Genomic DNA, 18,300 nt, shown 5'->3' with positions numbered 1-18,300 from the left:
TGCTGTGTTCTTATGGTGTTGTTTTAGGAGGTAGAGCAAGCGGAGAAAGTCAACATTAGCCTCGCCTTCTTCCTCTATGACCTGCTGTCTCTCATGGACAGAGGATTTGTCTTCCAGCTGGTGAAAAACTACTGCAACCAGGTAGAATAACTCTGATAATAAACCAAAACTCTTCACCATGTTTTTAAATACAGAAAGTTTAGTCGTTTAATTCCAATGGAAACATTTTTTTTTTTTCACATGAATTAGTGTCTTTGTTCTGAAACTGTTTCAGAGACATTTCATCGAACCTCTGCATTGGTTCTGTTGTATAAAAGGTTTGAATAAAGTGATAATTATTTGCTCTATTTCTCTCCTAGATGTCAGCTAAAACCGTTTCAATGCCGACATTGATCAGCATGCGTCTGGAGTTCCTGCGAATCTTGTGCAGTCACGAGCACTACCTCAACCTGAGCCTCTTCTTCAGCAGCCCTGCCTCTGCCCCTGCCTCACCATGTCCATCCATCTCCTCACAGGTCTGCCCACTTGTCAGTTAAAATTTGCACTTAGTGCAATTGCAGTATTTGCATTTGCATTTTACATATTCAGTTGTATCATTTTACATTTCTGCATCAGCAAGCTTGAAGAAAAGACAATTTTTTATAAATGTTGGGGCCGTTGTGCCTTCTAAGAGAAGAAAAACTAAAATTGGCTTTAAGGAGAATTGAAAAGTGGAAGTTGGGGAGTTATTAGATAGAGTAGCAGAGATTACATGGGATTCAGTCAGTAAAGATTGACGTAGTTTTTAATGGACTGTTTAAACGGTACTCAGCTTTGTCTTAAGCAAAAATCTTACCCTAATTCTGTTCCTGCTGCTCTGTTGTCTGTGTCACTCTTCCTCAGAGTTCCGGTTCATGTAGTTTCCAGGAGCAGCAGAGCATCTTAGGACTGTTTGAGCTTTCTCAGGAATTCAAGCAGCAGCACTACCTCGCTGGTCTGCTTCTGACAGAGCTCAGTGCTGCTCTAGACATGGAGTCAGAGGGGTATGGAAACACAGACACTTTGAAGATGTTCTCAAGATATTACCTCCTTATAACTTTGTTATTACAGAACTGTAATGTAAGTTAACGCTTAACTCGCCTGCCGCAAGTCATTCAAGTTATTGTTTAAATCGTTATTCAGTGAAAGATGAGATGCTAGGCTAAATGAAAAATGTTCTTTGTACACAAAAGTGCGTAAATATCTGAATCCTGTTTACTTGTAATGTAATTGGTGTATTCAAATAACGCATTTGAAATATGTGTGTGTTTGTGTTCATAGAGGAAAGGTCCAGAGAAAAGCCATCAATGCCATCTATAGCCTGTTGTGTTCGCATGATCTGGACAACCGCTGTATTAAACCGGAGGTCAGAGCCAAGGTGGCTGCTCTCTACCTCCCCCTGGTTGGGATTATCATTGACTCCACCAATTATCTGGATTTCACTGGTAAACACTCACACACACACACACACACACACACACACACACACACACACACACACACACACACACACACACACACACAGACACAGACACAGACAGACAGACATAGATTGCATACATGCTCATTCAATTACATGCACTTAAAGCCATTGTTGATCTATAAAGTCATGTCATCTTGTAATTTTTTGCACATACATTACATACAGACTCGATGTATCCATGGTAAATTATTATACAGAAATAGCATTTTGCCCACCATAAAACAGCGAAACACGCACAAGACATTGTGTGCATATTTGTTCACAAATTCAGAATGGTTCTGCAGCTTTAATGAGCTTTATAGGGACAGAATGCACACCCTTAAGAGTTGGTGATATGGTCAACTTGCTGTAAAAACCTTTGTACAGTTAAGGCTCTAAATTAATACTCCTTCATTTTAACATATTTGACCGCTGTTTCTCTCTTTAGTTTCTGACACGCGCGGCGGGAAAAACAAGACAGGCGGACCTGAGGATGACCTTGAAAATGTCCCACCCATCAATCAGTCTGTTGCCATGGCGATCGCTGGAAACCCCTTCAACACGCTGGGACGGAATGTTCTCGTTTCCATGGCATCCACGGTATAATGCTGAAATAATTATGTAATCTGAAGATGACAACCGATTTGTAGTACGCTTTTCATTGTTTTTAAAAGTTCAAAAGTGCATCTGTGTACCGAATGTGTGATTGTATCTGTAAGTATTCTGCCTCCTAACAGGTGAGCTGCACTGAGGTAGATTGATTAGCTGTCAGAGACCCACACACACTTCATCCATCCTGAAAAATCACGCACACAGACATACACACACACACACACGCGCAGACACACACACACACGCAAACACACACAAAACAAGTCTGCAGGAGATGCTTTATGGGCAGGCATTGCAATCATAAGTGAACAGGGTCATCCTCCCTGACAAACACATCCATCAAGTGTAGCTACAGCAACAACACAGGCACTTAAATTGAACACTGCTTTTCTCTTCCTCTCTCTCTTCTTCTTCTTTCCAAGAGATGAATTAGTTGCTTGTATGTTGTTACATGAAATGCTGTCGTGGAAAAACCGATTTTCACGCAACTGAGCCATCGGCCTGGTATCCATCACAAATCCAAACATGGCTGCCAGAGCGCTTGCTCTTCATTTTCAGGCTGTTCCCCTTCAAACAATGTTTGAATCTTTACTCTTAGCAACAGAAAGGGTTTTTAACATGGGGCATATTTTCAAATAAGTGATGTTTTTGATGACGTGCTACAAATTGTTGGTGTTGGTTCTGGTGAGCTTCACTCAGTCCTGCTGTGGAACAGATACCTGGAAACCAGGTTGTATGTGGGCCACCTAGAGCACTAGAAGGTTAATGACTACATTTATCAAATCTGCCACACAGTGAAGCAGCAGTGGCCCTCTATAGCGGCGATTCATCATCACACAAATGAAGGAAAATTAATCTGCAGTAGATTTAACGCCTATTAAGATGGGGAAGTGAACAATACTTCACTAAAGCCAGAGTGAATGGACTGGCCTGCCATGTTTGTTGTTCAGAGAAGCTTTTGAATGATATAAGGTTAGTTTGTCAGATATACTTGTTATATACACTGTATAACTAAGTGGGTAAAGCAGGAGTCTACCACTGACAGTGTTATGGATTTGTCTTAGTGAGGGTTAACCACAATAAAATATTTCCATTCATTGTGCTGTAAAGCCTTTTGGATCAAAGCATTCCCCTGACTATCTGTTTAGTTATACTACACATTGAATATAATTACAGGACATTTACAGGGAAAATATTTTTTTAACCTCCGTAAACATTGGAATCCTGTATTTGTATGCATCGCTTTGATTTCTTTTCTGATAGGTACAGTAATTTCTCGGCAGATGCACGTATGGACGTTTGTGTGTGTGTTTCTGAGTGCGTGCAGGTGCCTCTCTGTCCTCAGTGAGAGCTACACTATACCACATCATACCGCATAGCTGTCTCTCTCTTCCCCTCTCCTCTTCCCAGCAAGGTAAATCCATAGCCACCCTGGCAGCAGACACCAGTCGCCACCTGTTGGTGTGTTTCCTGTGGGTGATGAAGAACGCTGATAGGAGTCTAATTCAGCGCTGGACCGTAGATATGCCTCCCTCACAGCTCAACAAGCTGCTGGAGCTCCTCACTATATGTGTGTCCTGCTTTGAGTATAGGGTCAGTTTGCCGAATTATCAACTTGTTATGTACCGTTTTGTGTCAGTGCAGTTGCAACAGCCAGTTAATTTAATTTGATGTTTATATAAATACATATGGAAACTGTGCATCATGGATGGCTGTGTTTTTGTGTATCTTGTCTGCATGTGTATTTATCATTCACAAGTTAAGTATTAATTTCAAAATATGTTTGCGTATGTTTGTAGGGTAAGCAGAGCGGTGACAAAGTGAGCACCCAGGCCTTACAGAAATCTCAGCAGGCCAAGCTGCAGCTGGAAGAAGCCCTGCTGAGAGGAATGGGAGCCCGCGGGGAAATGATGAAACGAGTTGGAGGTAGTGTATTTCCTTGCACTTTAAGGAATTCATCTTGGAATTGCTTTTCTGTCACATTTAGAATTGCAGTATTTCAAAGTTTTGCACACGAACTACCTCCAAAACTAGTGAGCGCTCAGACTTTCAAACTTTTATCAGCATTTTATAAATGTGCGGTCAGCAAGTCATGGAGAGAACCAGTTTTAGGTTACTCTATGCCTGGGCATGCTCAGTCTTCCTATGATAGGAATTTTGTACAACTGATACGCGGCATGTTAACTATGAGTGTCCTGTAGGAGAACTATATAGCAAGAATTGTGAGGGTCTTGTGAGTAGTTTAAATTATTTAATTTTTATACCCAATTTCTCACACAAATCATCTAATTTGCCATGTGCATCGCAAAAAAATGTTAATTCATCTATTAGATGACACGGATTTCAGTGATACGGTTTAGTTCATAAGCTGTACTCTAGCAAATGTGCATAATTATTATCTGCTTTTGAATCCCTGACAGGAATGGATAGGACCATGGGTCAGAGAGAGAACCTGCGATGGAGGAAAGACCTCACTCAGTGGAGACAGACCAATGACAAACAGGACAAGTATGTTATAACCTTTGTGTCTGTTTCCCAGTTTTCAAAATTTAGCTTCCCCTGTATCTGTCTGTCTTGCTCCGTGCCTTTTATTTATTTATTTATTTTATTTTTTGCTTTCTTTCTCTTCTCTTCTCCTTTCTTCTCTCTTAATATCTGTTTTCACTTTCATCATCTTCCATCAGGACTAAAGCAGAGTTGGACCAGGAGGCTCTGATCAGTGGGAACTTAGCCACAGAGACAAACCTCATAGTGCTGGACCTGCTAGAAACCATCGTACAGGTCAGAAAACACTCTTTTTATTACCTCAACCCATGCAGTATTTTCCAACACTGTATGGTATGCTCTGTACATACAGTACTGTAAAGTTTTTGTAATATGTCGCATCTGCAGAGGGAACTGAAAGTCAACGTGGAAATTATCTTTCATTAGCAAGCCCAATAAAAAAAAAATCGATTTATATGCTTGCATAATTGATGTACCAGTAAAGTTCCTCACTCTGTATTAAAATGAACCGTGCTCAGCATTCTTCAGAATGGTTTGAAAGTGCTAAGCCAAACCAGAGAAATGTACAGTGTGTTATCCCTCAGTGAATCGCCAAAAAGCAGAGGAGAAAAATGGTTGAATGCAAAGGTAAATGTTTTTAACTGTTTAGACTGAACACTGTGATATTAAATGCATAGAACACAAAGATGCCTCAGTATACTGTCCACACATGCAGTGCTTTTTAATCGTAGCTTGAAAAATATTTTTTATATTAATCAATCTTTCTGTTGTAAAGTTCACCTGTGTACTGTCCATTTATCTGAGCACTTAAAACATTTACTTTTGCATTCAAGTGGGTCCCCAGTGTGATCCACAGGTTTTATCATTTGTCACTTATGATTTGTTAATTCTTCCATCTGTTTCATGTCCAGGCGTTGCCATTGGCTGAGTGTAAGGACAGCGTGGTTGGCGGGGTGTTGAAGGTGTTACTCCACTCTCTTACCTGCAACCAGAGTACAACTTTCCTCTCTCACACTTTCAGCACACTCAGAGCACTTGTTGTCAAGGTACTTTCATTTTGATTTGTGTCTGTGTGTGTGTGTGTGTTTGGTTGCACTTTGTGAAAATTCAGGAGGAGGTGTGTGGGTTGGTGTCTTTACGTGAACAATATCTGTGTCTAAATTAAACGATATTTGTTTGTGGTGGTGGCAAACAGCTGATACAAGCCAAATTATTCACGTATATGTGTGTGCATCTGTGTATACTACCTTGTGTATCTGGTATTATTTGTCTGTGTGTGTGTGTGTGTGTGTGTGTGTGTGTGTGTTTGTGTGCAGTTTGGGGACCTGTTGTTTGAGGAGGAGGCAGAGCAGTGTGCAGACCTGTGCCAGAAGGTTCTTCAGTACTGCAGCAGCCCTGTCGATGAGAACAGGAGCCAGGCCTGTGCCACCCTCTATCTCATCATGAGATACAGCTACAGTAATGCCAGTGTAAGCACACACACACACACACACACACACACACACACACACACACACACACAGAAGCATGGAATCACTTACAATGATCCTGTGTTTATGTTCCAATGAGTTGTAAGAATGCGCACACACATAAAGCTAATGTTAGGCATGTGTTACCTTTCTGTCAGATAAAACCTTATCTAACATCTAAGCTTGCAGAAGAAATTGCATTTATGTCAGATTAAATTAAATTTATGGGCACATGAGGGTTCAGAATTGCTTATGATACATGTTCTGATGAAGACACACAGAAGCAGGGAGTCACACACATCTTATCCCATCTTCTCCGCTTTTCCTCTCCTGCTTGGCTTTAATGTCTTTTCCATGTCTATTTTGAGCATGCCGCAGAAAGTTTCTGCTGAGGGATGTGTCTCTGAGTAGAGAGCAGAGAGATATGTCACTGTCTGCCTCCCCATGTTCCTACCCCTCTTTAACTAATGACAGCCAGACCTCTGGGTGTGTATGTATGCGTGTGTGTTTCAGTACATATGTATGGGGGAGTGTGTAAGTATATGTGCTTAAAGGGAAGGGAGAGAGAGAATGTGAAAGGGGCGGAAAGGAAATCATGATGGAGACAGTGCAATTTTTTCTCCAGAGGTGAAGCAGTGATGGAGGCAAATAAAAATGAAAAAGAATAGAAAATTGAGAAGAGACAGATCTGAAGGTAGGGAGGTTTAGGATAGAGTATCTTCTTTCATTTTCTCTGCCGGTTCGATAACTCGATATTTCCTGTGTTTACAGTCTGTGCACTTTAATGAAAGTCAGACACCAGCCTGTGGAGTGCGCACACACACATACACACAAACGCACATGCACACACACACACACACCCCTCTGTGTGACAGCATATGTTTGTTTATATGGTGTATACAAAGGGAGCTGTGATCTGAATTAGCGTAGCAGCAATATGACTCATTCATACAGAACTTACTCTCCACCTCTTCCTTTGTTTATGTTTTCATCCCTTGTCCTACCTCATCTTGCTCTCTTGTCTGTCACAAACAATCTTTTTCTCTCTCCATCTCTTTAATTTTGTACTGTGGTAATAAAAGGAGAAAATACCAGGCTTTTTTTTTTTCCAGAAATGGAACCAAAAGACACTAAAAACAGATACCTCTCATTAAAACTTATCCAGTTATGGAAAGGTTTGAAAAAAAGCAAAAGGAAAAGGGGCAGATGACAAAGAAAAGGAGAGAGAAAGAAAAAGTGGGTTATGTGTTGACTTAAGCTATCATTTAGGCTACTATTGAGCACACACACACACACACACGCACACACACACACACACACACACACACACACACACACACACACACACACACACACACACACACGAACACACGTACACACTGAGTTAGAGGGCAGTGATGGGTGGTTAGGCTCTGGCTCCATGCTCAGTTGAACAGAATGGGGCCGTAGAGATGATCCATGGGTGATTATGTCTCTGCTAATGGGAGATCATTTCCCGCTTAGCTGGTCATGCTGGAGATAGATGGGACTTCACACATACACGAGCACACTCTCTCTCACACATGCACACAGCCCTGAGTGCAGAGAATGGAGGGGTGTTTGTCAGGCCTGCTATCTTGGACAGGTAGTGTGAAAAATGGAGAGACAAGGCAAGGGAAGAGGCAAGGGATACAAACTGAGGAGAGAAAACACCAAAAATAGGTTAACTTGAAAAAGATTTAGGAATCTTAGATACATTTTTACTGCATGATAGAGGATCCTCTATACATCCAACAACTGCACACACACAGAAAAGTCCAGTGTGTAAGCATTTTGATTTTCAATTCATATCTGTTTTACAAGTATGTTCTGGTACCCTACGGATGTGTTCCAAGAATAGAGCATGTTTGATAAAGTAGTTCATTATTTAGAATGATGAGTTCTGCCCAATATTTAATATAAGGATAAGACAATAACTCATAGAATGAGTAGTAGCAGTAGAGGGAAAAGCAATAGTAATATTTGTATGTCATGCCTACACCAGTGATACATTAGGTCATAAGAATAAGAAGTAAATTGTATAATGTATATTATAGGACATTTTAAAAGACTATTAATAAACTTGAAACACATAGGATACCTTGGACTTGACAGTGGCCTGTCTCTGATAGACAGTCATTTGATGAAGTACACACATGCCCTGGCCATTATTGGAAGTTTCAGGGTAACTAAGCAATTTAGGGGCTAAATGTACTCAACTATTGCATTTCGTGCTTTCGCTTGCAGAGAAGGTATCGAAAGGGACAAAAAGTTTTCATTTTGGAGCCTATGGAAATCCATAGTCACACGAAATTCAGCCTTAGTAAGCTGCAGTTTCACATCAGAAATTTGCACTTTGTCTAGTTTTACGACAAACACTGTTTACAATGTGAAACACAGACATTCACGGAGGTCCCCTCTGTCTTCGTCAGAACTTCTCAAGAGTGAAAATGCAGGTCACCATGTCTCTGGCCTCGCTGGTGGGCAAGTCGTCAGACTTCCAGGAGGAATACTTGCGACGTTCACTCCGTACCATCCTGGCCTACGCAGAGGAGGATACTGAGATGCAGAACACTCAGTTGTCCTCACAGGTATAAAATAATGAACACAATCATATACACAAGTACTGTACCAATTGCTGATACGGATCGAATTGTAGCCTCATGCCTGCCCCTTGTGTTTGTCTGTGTTTTCAGGTGGATGAGCTTCTAAGAAACCTTAACAGTATTTTGTCAGACACAGTGAAGATGAGGGAGTTCCAGGAAGACCCTGAGATGCTGATGGACCTCATGTACAGGTGACAAACAAAAAGCATCCTCCGTAAAAGGTTGTCTCCTCGTTCCTGTCTGTCTTCAGTGTCTGACTCTCAATGTCTCGCTCACTCCTCTCCTCTTGCTCTCTCTCATCAATGTGGTTTCTCTTTATGTTGCGCTGCTGGTTCCTATTTCTCTGTGGTCTGGACTGTTTTGCCTCTATTTGCTGCCCTCACTATGGTAACCATGTGGTAGCAGTTTAGTCTTCTGATCTGGCTTTGTGTATATGGAGATTCAAACGGTGTGTGCCTTTGAGTTTGTGTGGGTGTGTGGGTGTGTGTGTGTGTGTGTGAAAATGCGAAGGGGAAACACTGAGACAAAGAGAGCATACATGTGCTGTATGTTGTTCTAGGCACTTTACCTCAACATGTTCTAATGTCACCTACATATGCTATTTATCATGCACCTTTCTGTTTGGGTTTTGGTCCCAGTGACAGCTGTACAGAATGACTTTACACATTTACCTACACTCACTCAGTCCAAGCGCCCAAACACTCACAGGTCATTGATGCAAAAGACATTTGGTCTCCAGATGCTTAAATTCATTTGTAAGTATAGTATAGTGACTCACCTGCTTTATAAATACCTTTTTTGAGTGCTTTAGATTAATTCCAGTGTTGTTGCTAATGATTATGCATGCATTTCGTGAACAGAAAAATTCCACATTTTTGTTGCCAATAAAACCCACTAACCCACTAATGTGCCGCACTCGCTCTCGTGCACACATTTAGTTTTGAGATATTTGCTGTCCATGTATAGACACACTGTATATTTTATGATTAAATTGACTCGCTTGCTTATGGTTGGTCAGGAATATTAATTGATCTCCCTCCTATTTTTTTTCACATCACAAATGTATTAAGCTTTTTTGCAGTTGAGACTCTTTGCTTTCTTCTCTGAGTTTAAGTCAAAATACTGTACAGTGATATAAATGTAGTCATCAACATTTACAGTATATACTGTACATAATCTTGCCCGTGGTGAACCCACATCTTTAACTAACACTGCACCACCTGCATTAACCTGTTTCTTATTTATTTCTATGCTCTTTTGTGAAGTGTGTGGCAGTTTTTTTAGTCTGTTTATGTTTTCTGTTTTGTATTTATTGTTGTAACTTTTTTTAAATTCTGCCTTCTTGGCCAAGTCATTCTTGGGAAGTAGATTTTAATCTCAATGAGGCTATTACCTGGTTCAATGAAGGAAAAGGAAAGAAGGAAAAAAAACCCCACACAAATACCCTCCTTCTCCTCCCCTCCCCAGGATAGCGAAGGGCTATCAGACGTCTCCTGACCTTCGTCTGACCTGGCTGCAGAACATGGCAGAGAAGCACAACAACAGGAAGTGTTATACTGAGTCGGCTATGTGTCTGGTCCATGCTGCTGCCCTGGTGGCTGAGTACCTCAGCATGCTGGAGGATCACAAGTACTTGCCTGTTGGGAGTGTCACCTTCCAGGTAGAATATAGATATGCGCAACCGACTTAGAAAGGAACTAGTAATAAAAACACGTTCAGACTGACTGCAAAAAAGCAACAGTTGCCGCTACACAAAATAACCATTCATCATTTGTTTTTTTTGTGGCTGTTGGTAGTTGTGTAGAACGGAGGCAAAACACACCACATCACACATCTCCCCACAGATTACTTCCAGATTTGGTCGTGTGTGTCCAGAGGGGGGAGCTGTACACTCATAACCTCAACATATAAATATGGTCCCCTGGTAGCTCTGCTTTAGGCTGTGCCTTTGAAGATGAAGGGGAGAAAAGGCAAACTTGCTCCTGTGGGAACATGTGAACAGTCTGTTCCCCTGAACTGAAAACAAACAGTTACAACAGTGACTATGATGATGGCGTTATCGATGAACTGTGTCACACACAGACCTCTGTGGCGCTCTGGTACAGGACACTCTAACCTGCAGCAGTCAGCAGGTCATTGATTGGATGGTCATCAAATTAGTTCCATTTCCCACTGTAGGACATCTCCTTTTAAAGCGAGATTGATTATTTGATTAAGAAGACTAATTGATTGATTAGCTGACTGATTTTCTCCTCAGAACATCTCTCCCAATGTGCTGGAAGAGTCAGCGGTGTCGGATGACATCCTTTCCCCGGATGAGGATGGGGTGTGTTCGGGACGCTACTTCACTGAGAGTGGCCTGGTGGGATTGCTTGAGCAGGCTGCCGAACTGTTCAGCAATGTGAGACAATGAAGCTGCACTGATATTTATGATATTTATGTTTAGGGTTAACATATAAACCTGTAACTGTGTCCTTAATCCATACTACATACTAATCTTTATCAAGTTTTGAGTATGCTGTGTTCTCCAAGTTTTCTCAAGTATACTCACAACAGTGTATGTACATTAAAAAATTATTTTTGAGTGTGCTGTCGATGGACACTACTCCCACATGATATAAGGAAATGGTGGAGTAATTTGAGCTGGCAGTGAAACAGTTTCAGGGATGCATCAACATATATCTACTGAAGTTTTGCAAAACATTTTGTTGTCTCTTTGTGAGTTAAATTGGTACTGTCATTCGCAGTTTGGTTGCCTTTGCTCTGTGCATGTATTGCATCATTTACTGCTAATATACTGTAGTACAGTAAAGTATGCTGATTTCTTATCTACTAACTACGCACAGTATACCATAAAAAAATAGAATATAGTATACTGTGTAGAAATAGTAACGTAAGATGATATTTATTTTCATCGAAGATTTATTTTGTAGATCGCCTACAATCCTGGTTGAGTCCTGGTACAGAATTTAGGGTATCTTCAGTAATAAATGCAAATTAACCAATTTTGTATAATCAGAAAATTTAATAAAATGACCAAAAAAAATGGTCCCATATATCAAAATAAAAAATACAGGCATACACTTGACACAATTATTGGCACCTTTTGATGAATTTAAATTAGTTCCTCAAACAAAATTAAAAAAAAAAAAAAAAAAGACTCACCAGTGCTTAACTTTCAGTGTTCACATGACCTGAATTAACCAATGAAGAATGGCTTTACTGGATAAAAAGGGCCTGATTATTTCCAGTTTCTTTTTCCCAATGGCGAAGACAAGAGAGCTGTCTGAGAACATCAGAAATGCTATTATTAAAAAAACACAACAATTCCAAAGGCTATAAGGCGATCGCCAAAGATCTTGAATCCCTGTTTCAACAGTTTGTAATGCTATCAAGAAGTTTCAAAGTCATAAAACTGTTAAGACGCTTCCAGGACATTGTGCTAAGAAAAAACTCTTTTTAGCACCACGAAATCTGCGAATGTTGATGTGGATTGTCGAAAAAACAGCACGCAAGACACCTAAAGAGTTTCAGGCTGACCTGGAGCAATCTGGAGGTCTGGCGGTTTCAGCCCGTACCATACACCGCATACTAAACCAATTAGGGCTCCATTGGGCTAAGGCAACGGAGGGTATCACTATTGAAGGAAAAGCATAAAAAGGCAAAACTAATGTTTGCAAAAAAATGTTCATAGAAAAGCCACAGTCTTTCTGGGATAATGTTCTATGGACAAATGAAACCAAAGTAGAGCTCTTTGGGATGCAGCTCATCAGTTTGTTTATAGGCAACAAAAATTAAGCCCATAAGGAAAAGAACACATAGCAGTGGAAGAGTGGCAGAAACTACCAGCAGAAAGATGCAAGAAGCTTCTAGATACGAAATGTTTAGATGCTGTCATTGTTCCAACCAGTTTCTGCAACCAAATATCAGTGAAGGGTGCCAATAATTGGATCTGGGGTACATTTTATGTTTGTTTTAATTCACTATTATTCAAGTTTTGTTTTGTATTTTCTTTTGTTCAGTAACCTTGTTCAATTAATTGAAATATTCTGATTATACAAAATTGGTTAATTTAACACTGTACACCTATCTTTTAGTCTTAGATTGGAGGAGAGGGGCAATTAAAGTGGACCAAAGAACTACCAAGTTAATGATTAACACTAAGAGTAACCAGCGTTAGAGTGTGTAGTATGGATTTAGGATTCAGCAAATGCTTGCATTCAGGCGTTAATAACTATTTGGGCGGCCATGCCATAGAACATTTGGTTTTTATTTTTAGTGTTAAATGCAAATATTTCCTCTTTATAAACGTGGTCATGCTAACCAGCAGTAATGGCTGTCTCATCAGGGTGGTCTCTACGAGGCAGTGAATGAGGTCTACAAGATCATCATACCAATTCTAGAGGCTCACAGAGATTTCAGAAAACTGGCATCCACTCATGACAAACTACAGAGAGCCTTTGATAACATCATTCAGAAGGTAATAACCTTATGGCACTAGAACTATGTTAAAATAGAAATTAGAAAACCAGTAAGATACTGTAAAAGATCATGTTGAAAGATCTTTTGAAGAATTTTTAATTCAATATTTAAAGTATATAGAATGGGTTCCTTTACAATTTTGTAATGGATGACTAAGGTAATAAAAAGGTATTTGATATTATTGTTGTTTGCAATGGTAAAGTTTTTTTTTTCAAAATTGTCCATAGGCTTATAACATTTTAAAAACTAAAGTCTTCAAAGTGGTCTTAAACATAAAAGTCCCATAAAAGGCTTTTACCATAATGAGAAAGAATATGTGACTAATTTTATACTGATTAATATTAATATACTAATATAAAATGTTCTGTGTTTCCCTCCAGGGCCATAAGAGGATGTTTGGAACCTATTTCCGGGTGGGTTTTTATGGGACCAAGTTTGGCGACCTGGACGAACGAGAATTCATTTACAAGGAGCCAGGGATCACACATCTGCCTGAGATATCACACAGGCTCGAGGTACAAGAGAGGAAAGTGTGTGTATGTGCACTTATGTGCATGTTGTGAATTAATGTGTGATTGCGGTGGAACGAGAGGGGAAATTGATGCCTGGCTGGACTGGTAAAATCTGATAATAAGTGATTGAGTGAACAGAATGACTGAGGGCAAGACTCACAATCAATAATTTCTTCTTAGTATGTTTTTTTTTTTTTTTTTTTTTAGAGAGCTTGGAAAACTTGGCATTCATTTACATGCTTAAAAGGCGAAATTATATCATGAATTTCAAAACAATGTCAGCCTCACTCTTGAATTAAATAAGTCCGTTGACTTATAGCCTCTTGTCTTTTTGTCTAAAATCTCATAATAGACTATGTTATGAGCAATAGTGTATAGTAACTACACAATTTCCCCTCACTCCTAGAACTTCTACAGCCAGTGTTTTGGAGACGACACATTGGTGATGATCAAGGACTCCACACCAGTGGACAGAAAACAACTCAACCCCAACAAGGTAGGAGACCATAATGTCACACCACTGATTGCTGCTACATGTTTGTCTGTACTGTAATTAAAAGATATTAATGATCCCGTTGTTTAAATTCAATCTGCTTTACCAAATGTTTTGTTGCTAAGAACATTAGATAAATAAGTTCAATTGTACTTTTTTGTTATTTTTAGTAAACACAAAACAAAAGTACTGTAGAGAGCATGTTAGGTGGTAGGTATCAAGCAAATGTATGGATTATGATGTTATAAACAACACTGGAAATATGAATATGTGTACATAATATACGAAGTTGCACAAAAACTGTAAATTAATTGTCTAAATTTAAACAGACAGAAAATGTCTAGAAATGTAATGTAAAGAAAAATCATGGTATATACAGAAACAGTGCAATTTACTGTATTTCCTAATGTATACATCATTTGTAACATGCACATTTAGATTTGTGCAGAAACAAACACCTGTAATACATTACAAAAGCTGAACACGTGTAGGGTGCATTTTCATGTTGCATATGTGGAAAAACTGTCAGAGGAGGAGAAGAGATTTGTGTGTACACATTAGAAAGTATGCAAGCCAAAAATGAATAACAACAGCCATAAAAATAAAGATTAGTCCAGAGGGTAGGAATGCACACTGCACTGATGTGTCTTCCCTCAGCATCCTCCCTGCTGGCTTAGGCTAAGGCTGTTAAGAAAGAAAGCACTGTGCACTCTGATGGCTGTTGGCACAATAAATGCGTAAATACATTTAAAAAAAAAAAAAAAAACTAAAGTTAAAAGCACTGAGTTTTTACCACAGTGACAGCCTGGCTTTATGAATATAAAAACTGAACCACCACTCTTCTCCAGGCATATATCCAGATCACTTATGTGGAGCCCTACTTTGATGACTATGAGATGAAAGACCGGCTGACAAACTTTGAGAAGAACTTCAACTTACGGCGCTTCATGTACACCACGCCCTTCACCAAGAGCGGACGGCCGCGGGGTGAACTCAACGAGCAGTATAAGAGGAAGACCATCCTCACCACCATGCATGCCTTCCCCTACGTCAAGACTCGCATCAACGTCATCCAGAAAGAGGAGGCAAGTGCCAAATTCATCCTGTAGAACATCTCGTGGCTTCTAAGACAGCTTCTCCACATTTGTCGCTTGTTGATTGAAGCAATAAATGCGTACAATGTTGTCTGGCTTTCATTTCCAGTTTGACCTGACTCCTATTGAGGTGGCCATAGAGGACATGCAGAAGAAGACTAGAGAACTAGCAGTTGCCACACATAGAGAACAGCCTGATGCTAAGATGTTACAGATGCTGCTACAAGGCTCTGTGGGAGCCACTGTTAACCAGGTAATGTATGAGCATTTCAGAGATTTTGTAAATGAACGCACTGCTTCCATTATACACCACTGTCTGTCTGATCACATTGTAGCTGAAATGATCTCATACTTCATGTTTAGCCAATGGTGGCTGTTCTAAAATTATTGTGCTTAGTATCATACGTGGCCCTTTTGTCCCCTGAGTGTCCCTTCTTCATGCGCAGGGGAAAATAAACCAGAATAATTTACCTTTATTTATCTTATCACATTTACAGTTTCCATTGTATTCACAGAGTGCAGGTGGGAGACACAACAGTGATCACACATCAAAGCCTTCACCCCATCCATAACCCTAATCCTTCCTTTGCTTTTCCCCTGATTTAGTTAAAACGTCAATTCATGGCCCCTCTTCCTTTCATGTCTCTGCTGCACGACATGCTGAACCGGAGGTCTCTTTGATCTGATAGCTTCCAGGTCCTGCCAGCATGGTGAATGTTGGAGTAATGATGAAGCTAGCTACAGCGTTGCCGCTCCCTCCCCCTATGCTTTATATTCCAGCGTCTAATCTGACAGGTCCCTCGCTCCGACCTGATGGTTGTATACATAACGCTAATGCTCAGCAACTCTGTAAACATATAACTCTTGACTGTAATCAGTACGGGGCGGGGGGGGGGGGGGGGGTCTCTGTGTCTGGGTCCACAGCTCCGTCACCAAGGACTGAGGCCCAGGCCCAATGCATTTATGATGCTAATCAGAGCTGTTTAACTGTGCCTGTCGTGATGCAGGCGCTGTGCAAGTGTGCTGTTTTATGATGAATATAAGTTCGGATAACAAGATCTCATACTGGGCAAATGGGAGCCAAATGGTGGGTGTATGTGAGGATAGCTGCGACATTAGCCATGCAGCAGGCTAATCATGGCTCTTTCTCTGATCTGATCTCTTCCTCATGTTCTGGTTCAGTATCTTGGCCCTTAGCTGCATTAGGCGTTCAGTTAGGAAGTCATTTCCCCCTGTCTGAATGAGGGGCATTCTCATCTCTACTATGTTCCTACGCCCTCAAACACTTCCTCTCTTACCTCCTCTCTTTTCCTTCTGCCACTCTGTTTTTCCTTTCTCTTTCTTTGTCTCTCTAACTCTGTCTCTGTTTTTGGTCCTTTTCTCCCGTCTCCACCCCCCATTGTAGGGCCCGTTGGAGGTGGCCCAGGTCTTCCTGAATGAGATCCCAGCAGACCCAAAGCTGTTCCGTCACCACAATAAACTGCGCCTGTGTTTCAAAGAGTTTATAATGAGGTAAGATGCGATCAAAGACACACCACCTAGTGACAACACACCATACCAAAGTTATGCAAAAATTAGGAAAAACACCACAAAATAAAAAGACAATAATTTGCATGGTGAGCCGTAAACCTACAGGAGTTCACCAACTATTTGTATGTTTATATGTATATATTTATATATAAATCTATATATATATATTTCAGAAATTTATTTGAAGTATTGTAATATAGAGAAGAAGAAACGCAAATTCAAGTTTGTATGTATAAACTGATATTTGCACTTCTTTTTCTCTTTATTGTTACCGGTGGCTGGCACTGGCCCAAAAGGTTGAAGTATATTACAATACTTCACAGAAATTTATGAGTAGAAAATACAGTATCTTTGTGAGACTTGACTTAGAAGGAGTGAAAGTCTTCTCCAGGATGCTCCGTGTATACACCATTACTGGTGCCAGTGCAGGATGATAAAAGAGCACTGTAGACAGCTGTGAGTGATGGAGACTGATATTCTCCTGTTAAGCCCAAGTGTCAGTCAAGATGTGGGCATGGAAGCGATAATTGCCTGTAAATAGCAAACCAGATTTTAGTTGAAGGTATTAAACAGATAGAGGGATTGTGAATTAATATAACCCATTGTGACGGGATATTTTTCATTTCCCATATGACAGCGGAGAATTTTTCCACATTATATCACTATGCTGTTTTTTCTTCTGGAATTGCAAAGGTTTATTTTTCCCAAAAGTTTAATTATATTTTGAATATTCAGAACATAATTTAAACCATCCTACCCATAGCAGTGTGTCTGAGGATATGCTGATTTTGTGCAGAAGACGTGTGTCGTCTCAGTGAGTGTTTGTGTGTTGGTTTGTGCACGCATGTGTGTGCGCGATTTCATCTCCTGGGCATGTGCTGTTTGCCTCCGAAAGATGGTTTTCATTTTCTAACCCTCATGTCACATTCCAGCTTCCTTGATTGCTACAAGCAGGTTGGCAAATATTTACTGTAATTTCAGAAAGGTTTATTTCCTTTCCTAAATCCAGGCAGGCTGGCACTGGACCCTTTGTATGCCAGTCTTCTTGACAGTGGCGTTCTTAAAAAAAAATCCACTCAGGAAATCAAAGTTTTCTATGTTGGTCATCTTTTTGCCATTTATTTTAACTGAATCTCTCCTGTCACATATAGTATGTCCCCCTCAGGCATCAAGCCTCACATCCAAACATGTCATCTGTTGTGCAGCTCATTACTTTAAACGCTGCTTTTTAACTGCTTTCTCATATCTGTGAACCAACGCATTGTAATGTTCAGGGTAGGTCCATATGATGTGCATCAACATTGCAACAAAAATGTTAAAGCAAAGCAAAGAAAAAAACTAACAGGAGCAATCTCAAGAAAGCTCTTGTACTGAAGTCAAGTGGACAATCTCCTACTTTTCTTGAAAAATCAAGGTCAGTACAATTATTCTGCAAAAAGGGTCTCAAATGCTAGTTTCACTTGTTTTAACTTATACATTAATTACATTTCTAAAATGTA

The 18,300-nt window shown here is 40.1% G+C and overlaps 1 protein-coding gene across 5 annotated transcripts in view; it reads left to right on the top strand.

Annotated features, from left to right (window-relative positions):
• Positions 1–16,787, top strand: part of dock8 (dedicator of cytokinesis 8) — a 52,490-nt gene extending 35,703 nt beyond the window's left edge. For all 5 annotated transcript variants that reach the window (XM_040155363.1, XM_040155361.1, XM_040155360.1 and 2 more), the window contains 21 exons: positions 28–141; positions 360–515; positions 883–1,022; positions 1,300–1,463; positions 1,929–2,080; positions 3,503–3,685; positions 3,892–4,018; positions 4,513–4,600; positions 4,777–4,873; positions 5,509–5,643; positions 5,914–6,066; positions 8,517–8,675; positions 8,781–8,881; positions 10,158–10,350; positions 10,948–11,091; positions 13,039–13,170; positions 13,553–13,687; positions 14,091–14,180; positions 15,026–15,262; positions 15,381–15,524; positions 16,677–16,787. In XM_040155363.1, the coding sequence (XP_040011297.1) occupies positions 28–141; positions 360–515; positions 883–1,022; positions 1,300–1,463; positions 1,929–2,080; positions 3,503–3,685; positions 3,892–4,018; positions 4,513–4,600; positions 4,777–4,873; positions 5,509–5,643; positions 5,914–6,066; positions 8,517–8,675; positions 8,781–8,881; positions 10,158–10,350; positions 10,948–11,091; positions 13,039–13,170; positions 13,553–13,687; positions 14,091–14,180; positions 15,026–15,262; positions 15,381–15,524; positions 16,677–16,787 (2,955 nt within the window). The remainder of the gene's footprint in view (positions 1–27; positions 142–359; positions 516–882; positions 1,023–1,299; positions 1,464–1,928; positions 2,081–3,502; positions 3,686–3,891; positions 4,019–4,512; positions 4,601–4,776; positions 4,874–5,508; positions 5,644–5,913; positions 6,067–8,516; positions 8,676–8,780; positions 8,882–10,157; positions 10,351–10,947; positions 11,092–13,038; positions 13,171–13,552; positions 13,688–14,090; positions 14,181–15,025; positions 15,263–15,380; positions 15,525–16,676) is intronic.
• Positions 16,788–18,300: the final 1,513 nt, after the last annotated feature.

Source organism: Xiphias gladius, chromosome 19, assembly GCF_016859285.1.
Source record: "Xiphias gladius isolate SHS-SW01 ecotype Sanya breed wild chromosome 19, ASM1685928v1, whole genome shotgun sequence".
Taxonomy (NCBI): Eukaryota; Metazoa; Chordata; class Actinopteri; order Istiophoriformes; family Xiphiidae; genus Xiphias; species Xiphias gladius.
The sequence above is the reverse complement of the archived record's forward strand: the minus strand, read 5'-3'. Positions and strand labels throughout refer to the sequence as shown.